Below are 14367 nucleotides of genomic sequence, written 5' to 3'. Positions count from 1 at the left end.
AATGTTCAAATGTCAATAAATACATAATATTTTGTTGAAAATGGTCAAGTCAGAATAACTACTGTGGTAAGAAGAGTGATTAGAGTAATAGTATTTCGGATTATTTCGTCGTAATATGCTCTACGTTTTAAAAATCAAAGAAAACCTAAGACATCTTTGATGAACAAGTCACGTTTTAAGAGGGGATGTAAGAGAAAATGAGAGTCTATACTGTCTTCAAACGTTTAAATTCAGCATTATACCTACTAAGTGCACATTATGATATTATTATCGTTTTGTAGTTTAAAAACGGTAATTAAAATATAGTTTAGCCGATAAGTATGGCGAGTACCTCTTAACAATATTATACTAGTGCAATTATACTATACATTTATAATACTGTTATTATTATCATTTAATAAAAACACTGACCTTTGGCCTCGGTTTGGTCTGGCCGAACGCCTCCGCTGTCGCCGCCGCCGCCGCCGCGTCGTCAAACTCGCCGCCGCTGAACGTGCTGCACGTGCTGCATCCGGATATCTTGCGCTCGGGCGTGTGCAACGAATAATCGGCGTCCAGCACGCTGATGACGCTGCCCGAGGCGCTCCACGTGCTCGCCACGCTGCAGTCCGACGACGAATCGTTGAAACCGCAGTCGCCCGCGGACGGCCTGTACTCGAGTTCGCCGAGATCGTCCAACGTGAACATGGACGAAAAGGACACCGGGTCCTCGGAGTGGTCGCTGACCACCACGGACGGGGTCCGGAACTGCCGTCCGGCGCCGCCGTTGACGGGGGCCGCGCCGTCGGTCGGATCGTACCCGTTGAACAATACCGTTCCGGCGTCGCCGTCCGCGTTGTTGCTGAACGACCGGTACAGCGGCGGTTGGTGGAGCAGCCTGCCCTCGAAGTCTCGCTGCTGCTGCTGGTGGTGGTGGTGGTGGCGTGTAGTCTCGTAGCCCTGGTCCAGGCTGTGGCCCTTGCGACTGGGGCCGCCCGTCCCGTCGCCGGGTCCCTGCCAGCCCACCGGTCCCGTCCACGACTTGCGCCGTTTTCGTTTCACCTTGGTCTTGCTGACCTCCAACCGGCTGACCACCACTTGCAGCTGCGACCGCGCATTTTCCGCGCTGCAGCCGCCGTCCGAGTTCGTCGTCAGCTTTTCGTCTTCGTCGCTACCTGCACACAAAACGACGATTCGTCAGAATACACGTGAAAACATAATAAAAAAAATATACATACGAATAGACGAGATTCGAAAAAACGGTAAACGATCGTCGTTCGTACGGTCCATTATAATTTATTATTATCGTCGTTAAAAACACGCATATATACGAAACGCGAACACTTTGTACGGTCCGGCCGGTAAAAGTGTCGCGAAACACTGTTATAACAACAGTATTATTAAACCATTATTATAACATTAATGTGACCACTGCAGATAACACGGTCGTGGCCGAACGACGCGTAACGTCGCGGAAATTATAAAATATTGTTATACCATCTTTGTAACCGTAATTTATCGATTTTATAAGAATTTTAATATTCATATTGGTACGTTATGTGGGTATTTCCAGTATTGGATGTTGTGTAGTATACTTTCCAAGGGTGTTACGTCGGTTGGCAGCAGTGAGTTGCGAAATAATTAAAACGGCGGCGGCGGCGCAAAGTTACTGTGAGAGTTTACACTAATTCACTGAAATTAACTTTTAATTCGTTTACAGTATAGTTGTGGAATACGTGTGGCTTATACATCACTACTTGACCATAAATCGTTCGCTATTGTTGGTCACACTAAATTCTCAAACGAGCAAAAATTGAATTTAGCATTGAACAAATTATGTGAAGCCTCGAGGGTTACATTACTTAAAAGTGAGTTTTATCATTCTATAAGTTCAAATATCGATTTCGAAAATGTCGGGGGGTTTATCATTTAATTTTTCCACTATCGATGTACATACTATAAAGATAAACATGCGTTGTAAGTCAAATAAAACAAGTCATGGTAAATAATATAGTTTGATCAATATATTATTATACAGTCAAAACACTCAAAAACAATCTTCGATAAGTTTCTTATTTAATGACAATTTAGTTGATATACCTATAGAACTTTATAACATTTTCAACATAATTTATCATTACTTTAATACCTATTTATGCTATATAATATACTTTATACTACACATGTTAATATGTACTATAACAGTAGCGTATCTGTGGGATACGTTACACCAACCCCTCCTCCTTCGAAAATTGTTGAATAATAAAAAATTGCTAAATACTCAAATACTATTATTTTAATATAAAATATGTACGAATAAAACGTAATAATTAAAAAAAAGAAAAAAAGTTACAATTAATAACCGAGCTAGTGTGTATCGTATGTATCGTTAGCTAATAATTAATTAGCTAATTGTATCAAACAAATTAATTTGTTTCCAAATTTGTTCCTCGTAACTCGTTTAGATTAAATACCCAGAAATCACCGCTACTCGTCAAAAATATAACTATTGAATTCCAGTAAGATATTGTTTATGTTTACATAACCCAAATTACATGAAACAGATAATCTAATAATAACAGTGATTTCTATTTTATATCTTACAATTATCAATTTTAAACTTAGAGCATATTTGAATTTTGATAGCATTTTTTATAACAATATTGTGATTGTCGAAATGTTAAAACAGTTAGTCGTCTGTTATTTATAGTCATTACACTGATTTTAGAACGACTGTTATGATATTATGATTTGTATTAAAGACTAAAGTTCTATTATTTATTTAATATCTTTAGTAAAATTAGCAAAGATTAAAGAACAATATTTTAGGTAGATAAACTTGTCAAAATATTAAAATAAATATGAATATAATAACATTTACAGTTTTAAAAAAAATATTTACATAATCAAACTCCTACTATATGGTTAAAAAAAGTAATAAACTATATAATTATAATTTTATTATAATTAATATGTTATCAATGAGACGAATATATATGCGTCTTAAATCAAAATTATACTTTGGAAACACATACTAGATTTAGAAAATGTACCTATAATGTAAACTTCGACTTACAAATAAAAATAAATGCGGTAGCTACACAATTTTTAGTTATAAGTTATAGGTACCTGTCACTGTTACATCAAAAATGGTTGATTTTTTACCGTGGAAATTGTTATCAAATTTATCATCACGCAGATATTTTTTAAAAATACACATCCAAACTGCTTATTTTTATCCAAATAATAAAAAAATCGTAAACATGGTCCGTCTTTGTAGACCCTTAAAATTTATAAACAATTCATATAGGAATCATTAGCTATTCATTTTTTTAAAAAAAAATATATGTAATATACTATTTCTGTTGTTGTTTAAAACATGGGGACAAATATTTTTCTTAGAGTGCAGAAATGAGCTCGGCTCCCTATATTATTTCTTAATAATAGATATACTAGTAACCACGAAGGATAAAATAGGTTATATTTTAAATTATTTTGTCTGTGATTGCCCAGATGTTTTACCCAAGATAGGTACTCTAATCATCAATGTATAGGTAGGTATAAATTATTATAGTTATTATCAGGTTATAATAAATGTATTTTACAAAATATATGACAAACTGTATTTACCAATTGAATAAGTCCGATATCTAATTATGATCTTTATAATCGTTCTTATCATTATCATAGATACCTATAAGTTTATCAAGCGATAGGTACATCATAATATCATAACTTTTTAATTTTTAATTTAGTTATTTGTTTGTATTTTACAAATTAAAATTGATTAAAAGGGTTTAGTGACATAATTAAAAATATAAAAACTACAGAGTAATCATTACACATTTCATAATCATATCATGTCAAAGTTTATTTACAACAAAATTATAGTTTAAATTATTCAACAGAATTGCAATAGTGTAATAAGACATCAAATAGAAAGATTTTATATTTTCAAAATAATAAAAAAGGGTATTGCAATAATTTATAAGACGTGTGTCTGAAAAGGAATATGAAAAATATGTCACAGGAAATAATATTTCCTGTCTAATGCACAATCCATATATTATACTCTTTTATCCTTAAAGATGAAAGAACTTGTATGCATCACAAAAAAACTACACGGTTGAATAACATACCTTTATTTGTCCCCAAAAAAGAAGTACCAATTTTAAATGTTAAAAAGCTTTTGCAAAATTTGATAATATTGTAATAAAATATGATAAAAATGTAGAAAAATATACAATCAAACAAATGTTGATAGACATTTATTTTGAAACCAAATCAAACAAAAATAGTATAAATAAATAATTATCGAATCAAAATATTCAGAACTTATGTCTTGTTCATAATATATAAATTAAAAATGACATGAGAAATTAATTTTATAATTGATTTATATTAAGGCTAAAAACAAGAAGTTTTTTCGAGTATAAAAGTATTTAATTTGAAAAACTTTAAAAACAAAAAACAAAATTAGTTTTCTTTACTCTGTATTCTGTAATTTATAGGTAAAATATTTTGTTATTTTAATTTAGACTTCCATTATAATAATAAAAATATACATAAAAAAATTATTCAATTTCGAAAGTTAATAATAATGAAACATAGTTTATGGACGTATAGAGGCAGAATTATAATAACAAATATATAATAAATTCCGTAGAAAATTTGGATACCTAAATGTAAAAAAAAAAAATATTTGTTAAAAGTTAAAGCAAATTGTAATCAACCTGAATTTTCTTTATTAAAACAATTTTATCATCATGCTTTGGAACACATGTTGACATTTTCAGACTTAAGAATAGAAATATCATTTTTAATTCAAAATTTAAACGAATTTTTCATTAGTAACATTAGTAATGAGTGAGTCTCACAAATATATTATCCAATAAATTGATAACATCCATGCCTTCCTATACATTTTTACAAAATATAGTGTATATTATTATATTTATATAATAGGGTAAATTATCGTTTGTTTTCATAATTTCTTAAAAGTATAATTAAAGTATGAATAAAAAAATAACGAATTGCATTTAAGCTCAAAACTTATAAATCTAATGGACGTTAGAAAAATAAAAGATAATAATTGTGTACTATCTTAAATCATATAAATACTATTTTCAACATGTCGAGTTTAGCTAAGCACAAACTATGGTTTGTTGTTGTGTTTCCAGGTCAAAGAAAAATATTCATCAAAATAGGATGGAAAACTTATATAACCACCAACAAAACCACTAATCGTGTAAACAGTGTATATAGGATCAAAAATAGCACACAATGACGCTTAAATATGCTTAAATATGCAGTCCATCCGAGTATGAAGGTTATCTAATTAAAAATATAAATACAATTAGTCATCAAAAAGTGCATTGTATAAGTGTTACTTCTTGTTGAACATTATTTTAGTTGTATTTAAATTTCTTAATGTACATTTTTAAAGACTGCAGTTTTGTCATATTGACATTTTATACTTAAAAATTGCTATTTTTATTCCATTACCTACACCTTTTTTCCCCCATCAAATTGTTTTTTTTTTTTTATTTATAAAAGTTATTTACAATCTGTATACATAATAACACAAGAAGTAAATGGGATCAAAGGATTTTTATGGCTTGAGAGAAGGAGGCGTCCATCGACACTACTTCCAAATTGAACCTAAGTGTTTAGATATTGGTTAGTAGATCACGTGGCCATTTACGTTTGAGACGACGGGGTGGGTTGTCTGGTAGTTGTTCCAAATTTTTTTATAAAAATGTTTTGGTGTATTTTAAAATATTGAATAATTATCCTCAAATAAAAATGCAAATTACCTATGACAATATTTGAACACAACTTACCCACTAACTATAATATTTCTGACACAAGTAAAATGCACCGCTATATCTAATTAAATCAATGATTATCTGTGAATGCTTATTTAATACAATTTAATGCAAATATAAAATTCTTACATTTTTTATAACACAACATAAACTACGTGGTATAAAAAAATGTATGTGAAAATCTTCCTAAATACGCCAGTAGGTATGTCTGTAAGTACACCTTATAATTGTCATATTATAAAGATTTAAATGCATCATACGTAGTTTTAAACAACCCTCATAAACGAATTAAAAATCATTGAGTAATACACACAAGTGTGTTAATTATATATAAGTAATGTATAATACTCTATCTAATTACTAATAAATAACAATATAACAGATAATACAATAATTAATACTGTTGGAATAAAATGTATAAATTCAAAAGTATTTTAAAATTTTAATACCGTATAATACCTACTATTTGTTATATTTTATACTATTGTATAGTAAACAAATATACAATATACATTAAAGTAATTATTCAATGTTTTATTATAAATTATTTTTAATTAAGCTAATTTATTGTTTATAATTTGTATTATAACTTTATAATCTATATAATATTATATTATATTTTAATATATATATATATTTCTTAAGAGTAATAAATAATAATATTATTTTATATTTATTTAATTAGCAAACGATAACTTAAATAATGAGTACCTAAAATTAAATATTAAACTAATTTAAATAGGCTATAAATATAATATGATAAGTAGGATCCAGATTTTATACCAGTTATGTATTTGACTTAAATGATTTAAGAATTAAAAATCCTAAACTATTTTTAGCAGTTCTAAAAAAAATCATAAATTGAGTATAATTTAAATTTAAAACTAGATAAATTTAACATATTGACATATCGTTTATTTATTTTCCAAATTGTGCTATTATGATTATTACAATAATTAAATGATTTAGTATAATGTGTATAGTATTACTTAAAGCTTCAATGCAAACTGCACGTAAAAAGATATATATTTAAATAACTATTTAAATGCATTGAATATATTTAAATTTAAATTTAACTGCATCATCGTCTATAATAATTTCTTTATAAAAAGATTATATAAAAGGCTAATGTTAAGTTGATTGGCATACGGTCGGTAAAATTGCTATCAGTAAATATGTCTATACGAAAAAAATTACATGTTTGCACTTATCTTTAAGTAAAAATCCGTACAATGATAAAATTAAAAATTAAGTTATAAATGGAATTGAACTCGAGAATACATACAAAAAAAAGTAGGTGTAATCTAATTTCTGTGAAAATATTCATGTGTAAGAAATACTTAGAGTCGTGAGAAAATATATATATATATATATCACTAGTTATTGATATTCAGCTAAAGAAAAATATTACCTCTTGTGTACTAATGTAGCATTATAATTGTATTACTTCTGGTTTAATTTAGTCACGTGTCACAACGACGTTTTGGCCAATTAGTCGCATCCGGAGAAGCAACTAACGACTCGTGAAAAATAGTCGATTTTTTCTCTTCGTAATACATATTTATACAAGTTACATAACCAAAGACCTCTACTTATAGTACAAACCATTTTTTGTTTGCTAAGTTCAGTTTATTTTACTCAATTGATTTAAACAAGTTGACTTTTGGTTGTGAATTTTATTTCGACCTTTGTTCTTTTTCATTGTAATCAATATTAATTACTAATTACTAATACCTCTGATTTTATATTATATTTAAATTTCTTGGTTCATTTTTTACACAACTAAATTGATTTGATGTCATATATATTCGATGTATAATTTTATGAGAAAAAAAAACTATTCCGTAGTTTTTACATTCTAAAATAAAATTTAAGTATTTCATTACTATATTTTACACGAAATTGCTGAATACCAGAAAATATTATATTAAGATATACAATAAGTATACAATTTGTATTACTAATGATAATTGACGATTTCAGCAAAATTCGAAATTTACGATTAGTGTTATAGTTAAAACGAGTTTAATTTACAGAAAATAATTACAATTAACTAGTTACTTGTGAAAAAAAAACAAATTGTTGGATGTTATAATATCCATTGTAATCTTTTGGTACATAAATTATGTTTTTTTTTTTGAATATCTTTTTAAAATTGTTTCTGTAATGTAATAAGTATATTATTAATAACACTATTTATGTAACTCAGTTCATTTAACAGATTAAGTGCAACCTCAGTTCATCTGCACTGTTGCGATGTACGACATATACCTATGTGAAACGCTTTTGTAGCAACGATATAATATATAATATAGCAGTATTAGGTTAGGCAAGGTCGGTCGTTCAACAATATGCACTGCACGTTACAATCGAGGGGAAATTGTGTAAAGAGCGGATGGTCTAAATTGAACCGATCGTTCTACGGTAGGCGACAGCACAACACATGCGTTTTAATAATCAGACTAAACGTCTTAGTACAAGGTATATGAATAAAATGTTTAAACAATCGATGTCAGAAACTTATTCTATACCGATTAAACAAATATAAGTTAAGTATTTTTTTCATAAAAAACAAACTATTTTGTATCTTATAATATATATTGTTCGATTAAAACTTTATGATATATGTAGTTCTAAAAGACTAGAAATTAAATTATATACTCGTATAATGTGTACCTATTATTAATTAATATTATCTATTTCATAAATTTAATTTATGTTAAAATTTAGTTTAAATTTCTTATTTGAAATAATCATTGTATTGATATTTAGTATTATTGTTATTACTTATTTTATATGAAATAAGTATAACCCAAGTAAATGTTATAAACAATAATTACTAATAATTGTATAAAAAATAATTACTGAAATAGCAACAGAAATTTATTTTTGAACTCTTAAAAAATTTAGTTAATCAAACTATCAAAATTAGATTATTGTAATATTGGTAATGTTTTCATATGATCTATATTTTAATATAAATATTTTGTCGTCACACTTTCACTTACATAATTATAATATTGTTAATAATATAATATAATTATTTATTAAAAACATCAAATAATATTTTTTACGTAATCAAAATAAAACATATTTCGATCAAACATAATAATGGTTCAATAAATAATTTATAATAATGCAAGATAATATATTTTCATAATACCGGTCTTTATTTAAAATATTCTATCTTTATGGATGTTAATTCATGTTTTTATGCAATTTATATTTCACGAAAACTTGGTAACGGTTTTTCCTTATTTGTATTATATTGTTAATACAAAGTAAACTTTATGAGAATTAAAAACATAAATCTTTTAAGCAGTACTATGTTAATTCAAAAGATAATACAAAATGTGTAATGGGTATGTATATAGGTATTAAAAATTATGGACGATGCTGAGAAAACACACTGTTATATTAAAAAACATAAACCAACATTAAAATCATCCAATTTAAGTTGAAATCCATAGGTTGCCCGTTGATTTTTATTAAATTAATAGAATATTTTATTGACAATATAATCTTTTATTATCAATAAGAAACATCATTCAATTATGATTCAAAGAAAAAGTAATATTATTATTAAAGTACACGAATAATAATAAAACACGTAACAATAGGCTAGATATATTGGTAATTAATTTTTAATATTTCAAATAAGTACGTGCCTATTTAATTTCAATTATTTTTTAATCTGTTAAGACTCTTGAAAATTTAGTTATGATATTTTATTGTAGTTTATATTTATATAGTTAATAAATATCAAAGAAAAATATGTACGATTAAATTGTTAAATATTTTATTAATTATATATTTTTAAATAATGAATTTAAAAAAAAATAAATACGGGACAATTACCGTGACAAGTAACCTGAATATATTTACACAACGTTACCTCAATCCTGTAGTTGTACTATTAAAAATTAAAAACAAACTAGTTTTTTTGTTGTTTTAATTTTAAACAACTCAGAATTTAGTAATCGTATTATCAGTTTCATTAGTTAAATTTCAAAATTAAAAGCTTAAATTGAAGTATAATACTATAAAAACTATAATAATTGATAAATTACGCAATATACAATCAGCATTGAAGTTTTTGAAATATAAATAATAAATATATGTATAAATATATGTTATATATATTAATTACATTTTTATAAATCAGAAAATATTATAAAGACTATAAGGATTTAATAATTTAGTAAATAATTTATTTATTATAATTTATAGCAGCACAACAGATATGATGGATTTTTAAAAGATTTTGATTGATTTCGGTACGCGGTACATAGATTATTCTGTATTTATTTTGTGCTTGTCATTTTATTTCATAAATTTATGATATCCAATATTTTTATACTTAAGTACTCAATAATTTTGTTTCATGAATTATTTAAATTTGAATACCGCAGTAAGCGATATCCACTTTTCATAATTTTTCTAAAAAAAAGCATATACATTATTTGGTTTAAAATTTAAAACATTATTTGCACATTGCTAGAAGGTAGTTTTTTTAAATATAAAAACCTAATTTAAAAAGCTTTAATAATTTAATAATATTAAAATTTGAAAATGCTTCGAACACAAGCTTATTTTATAAAATACTCTAAATAATATAAAACAAAATAGATACAGGTAAATACTAAATACTTAAGATTACATTGGTGAGTTTTTATAATTATAATGACCGTGTATAATTTAATGTAATAAGAGAAAATATTTGAAATCAACGTTTTCATATCACGTATACTCAAAAAGGTCCGTAAACAAAAGCCCGTAAAATATCAACCGTCAGCCCACATATTCATATTATTATGTAGGTATCTACATTAACTGTCAGAATTATTGATGTTTAGAAACTACGAATACTAAATTGGTATGCAAATACCACACATCGGTGTGACAAATTTTAATGATTTCAACAATGTGTACGGTATATTAATTAATTGTAAATAAATATTTTAGACGAATGAAATTAATATTAAAACAAAATATATAATATTATACATTATACCGAAAACAGTTAATGACTGAAACATCGAAACTAATGATGATTAAAATTTAGTAATATAAATAACAACGAAGAATAATTAATAAATATCCATTATGATTTATATCACGTGTTTATATTAATTTTTTTTAATGTATTAATAACTATTTCAGAGAATATATATATATATATATATATTATTTTACAAATACAGACTGATCTTTATCTAAATTTTTATTTTAAGCTTCATAAATAATTCTTTTCAATTTATGATTGAATGTGACGACAATACATGCTGCCAAAAACATATATTATCGTCTTCGAAATCGCCTCGAATAATTAAAACTTTTAATAATTATTGTAAGTTATTGAAGATATTTTTGTTCTAGTTAGATAAGGTTTATTTTTTAGTTTTAAGTGGAAAAATATTCTAAAGGCTGCGACAGACATGTTTGATTTATTGTGAAATTATTATATATCTGATAAACAAATTATGCGCCTATACGTCTTCCCGGGCCTTACTCTTTAGTCTTTATACATCAAACTTTTGATCACCAATAGTGTTATTTTTTTAACGTATATTTACACGAAATTATTAAAAAAATATCATAAAATATTAACCACTTGCTACTGTAACATAAACATTGTTCCAAAACGTAATAAATAGCAATTTTAAATACGAATAAGATGTGACCTGACGTTTTTTTACAAGTATAATTTAATAACGTGCATCCAAAGTCAACGAATCACCAATCGACCAATCACGTCGTACCTAACAATCGTAATAACATTTACGACTCACGACTCCAATAAATCTTCGTGTACTTTATTTTTCACAATATTAATAAATGAATTTTCAATAATCATTTTCCGATTCACGGGGCTAGTGAAATATACAGTAAATTAATATATTGTAACGTATACGTATGACCTAACGCAATCAGAAACTCGCGTTTTACTAATAACAATAATAACACATAATATCATTGTATAATATGTAACTGATGATGCAGTGTACATAACAATCGTATTATTACAATTATATAAATCACATAATATAACTATACCGAGTGATTCATCCAGAACGTGCCCGCTCCCATTTTTCCTTTAGTAATGAATTTATCAAAATTCCGATATTAGAATTATTAAAATATACATGAAAACATCAAATTTTGAAATTTCTTAGACTTCATGAGGAATGTCTCGTTTCGATACGAACTTTTATTCAAATCACTACCTATAGCCTCCCGATCTTTTAGACCTCAATTAATATAAATTCATTATCCTAAACGTAAAATAACTCAAAAACTACTCGTTCGAATTTTGATTTCGATGTATTAGAATTTTCGGAAAAATTATCCGCTAAATAATTTACAGTGTAAACAAGAGTTCCCATTTGTACAATAGAAGTTTGTACCTCCACAGAACACCGTCAATTCAGTGGATTTTGAAAATGTATGCCTAAAGATGAGTTTTGTTTTGAATAAGTGCATATAATAATGTATAGTAAAGAAAAACAAGGGATTGGCGTGCCGCTTATAGGTTAACCTTCCTGTATATCGGTTCTTTTTTCGTACACGGCAATCGCGTAATGAGAGTTGTCATCGCAGAGACGAACGCGACAGATTATACAATCGCGTACGTCAACGTCTGCAGCAGTGACGTTCATTACGGAGGATGACGTGTACGAAAATACATAACGCCGAAAAATCCTACGCACACTGATCGCGGACGACAATCGATTCCAAAGCTTTTCCGGATCGGTTTAATATTATTGATTTTAATTCAGTGAACTCAAACGGTACAGAATAATCGACAAAACGGAAAGTAGAAAAGGAAACGGCCGTCGTCCGAGACACATGGTCCGTCGTTGCGTAATATTATTATTATTACGAACGCGCGCGGTCGCCGATAGCCGGGAGCACGTGGTAACCGGCAACTTATCTCCTCCCCGTCCCGCCGCCGACGCCGCCGCGACCGTCTCGCGGTGATCGCGACGGCGGCGGCGGCAGTTGCAGCAATCGCGCGCGCGCACGTACCGGGTTGGATGCTGCCCAACGACACGCTACTGAACCGTCGGCCACAACCGTCGTCGTCGTCGTCGTAGTCGTAGTCGTCGTCGTAGCAGCCGTAGGTGTGGACGTCGCGGCCGTCGCCGTCCACACGGTCGTTTTTGTCTGTACGACCACCGCCGCCGTCCATCAGCAGGTGGTTCCAGGCGGCCGCGTCTTCGTCGCTGACCGTCGAGCCGGACAGTACCTTGGGTTGCGCAGGCACGGCGGTCGACGACGACGGCGACGACGGCGACGACGGCTTGCCGCGGACAGGAGGCGCCTTCGATCCGTTCTGCTGGTTCTGCCGATGGCGTTCGATGAGCATCGTGTACTTCTCGACCAGACGGCACACGGACGGGAACGGCGGCGTCGCCTGTCGCTGGTCTCCGCTGTACGCGGCCGCCACTGCCGCCGCGCCCGTGCGCCTACCGCGGCGCCGCCGAAATTCGTCTGTCGATGGCGACGACGACATCGCTAGTCCACCTCGCCGATCCTGTGGACCGCGATCCGTCTCGACGGCTGCGGCCACTATCAGCACCGCCGCCGCCGCCGTTCGCGCGACGGCGACGACGACGACGACGACCACCACAACCACCACCACCACCACTACCGCCACCACCACCACCCCCGACGACACAGCCGATGCCGCTGCAGGTACGACGTCGCGGGACTAACACTCGGGACATCGGTCCGACCGCTGCCGCCGTGGCCGACCGCCGTGGCCGCCGGCACACATATACGACCCGCCGCGCACTTTCTCCTCGACCGCCGCCGACGCCGACGCAGTCGATCGCGCGTTACGAGACTCGCACGAAAACCGTTTTTTATAATAATAATATTATTATAATAATAAGCGATTGTTATATTAATCGTACGCTACGACGACGCACAAAGCGATCCGCACGAGATGCCGGCTGCGGTTATCGCGAGCGCCGCAGATTATTCGTTTTTTTTTTTTTTACTTTTAATTTAATTTTTTTTTTTTTTTTTATCACTTTTCTCGTCTCGATGGATGGTGGTGGGCGAAATGTCGAACACAAACGCTCCCTTTAATAATACATATATTAATCGGAAGGGGTATTGCAACGTACTACACGAACCGCGGGGACTCGCGTGCGTCGACAGATTACAGTCTCGGGAAAAACACGCGTGTGCGCGCGTAACCGGTGTAACGGCGGTACTGAATGGTCTGAATGCGCGCGCGCCGGCGTGTTCTACGGCGGCGGCGCCGAACCAGTTTCACTGGGCGTTTTGCGAAATCGGACAAGGAGACGGCGCGAATGCGCGCGCGCGCGAACGCGTGCTCGGCGGTGGCGGAGGCGACGGCCCGAGGCGACGCCGATACAGACCGATCGCCGACGACAGCCGCACCGGCGGCGACCTTGGACGGGGCGAACGGCGGTTCTTATGGGGAGGTATCACGACGAATCGGCAAAGCACCCGACGATTAATACGCTTTTTCGCGCGGAACTAATGACGACCGTCAATTATTAATAATTGATAAATTTAACGGGCA

At 31.2% G+C, this 14367-nt stretch overlaps 1 protein-coding gene and 1 long non-coding RNA gene across 3 annotated transcripts in view; one reads left to right on the top strand and one right to left on the bottom strand.

The window, feature by feature from the left end:
* LOC114122393 (inositol-trisphosphate 3-kinase A) overlaps positions 1 to 14071 on the bottom strand; it is a 206944-nt gene extending 192873 nt beyond the window's left edge. Inside the window, exons 1-2 of one of the 2 annotated variants that reach the window (XM_050203144.1) lie at positions 12837 to 14071; positions 412 to 1154 (exon numbers count right to left, since the gene is read on the bottom strand). In XM_050203144.1, coding sequence (XP_050059101.1) covers positions 412 to 1154; positions 12837 to 13323 — 1230 coding nt within the window. In that variant the 5' untranslated portion in view covers positions 13324 to 14071. Of the gene's footprint in view, positions 1 to 411; positions 1155 to 1217; positions 1285 to 12836 lie in introns of those variants that run through there. The other variant, XM_050203149.1, reaches the window with a different exon arrangement.
* LOC126550872 (uncharacterized) lies at positions 1147 to 5447 on the top strand. The gene is made up of 3 exons (XR_007604924.1): positions 1147 to 1241; positions 1700 to 1847; positions 5160 to 5447. It is a non-coding gene; the product is annotated as an uncharacterized LOC126550872 (long non-coding RNA).
* Positions 14072 to 14367: the final 296 nt, after the last annotated feature.

Source organism: Aphis gossypii, chromosome 1 (genome assembly GCF_020184175.1).
Source record: "Aphis gossypii isolate Hap1 chromosome 1, ASM2018417v2, whole genome shotgun sequence".
Taxonomy (NCBI): Eukaryota; Metazoa; Arthropoda; class Insecta; order Hemiptera; family Aphididae; genus Aphis; species Aphis gossypii.
The sequence above is the reverse complement of the archived record's forward strand: the minus strand, read 5'-3'. Positions and strand labels throughout refer to the sequence as shown.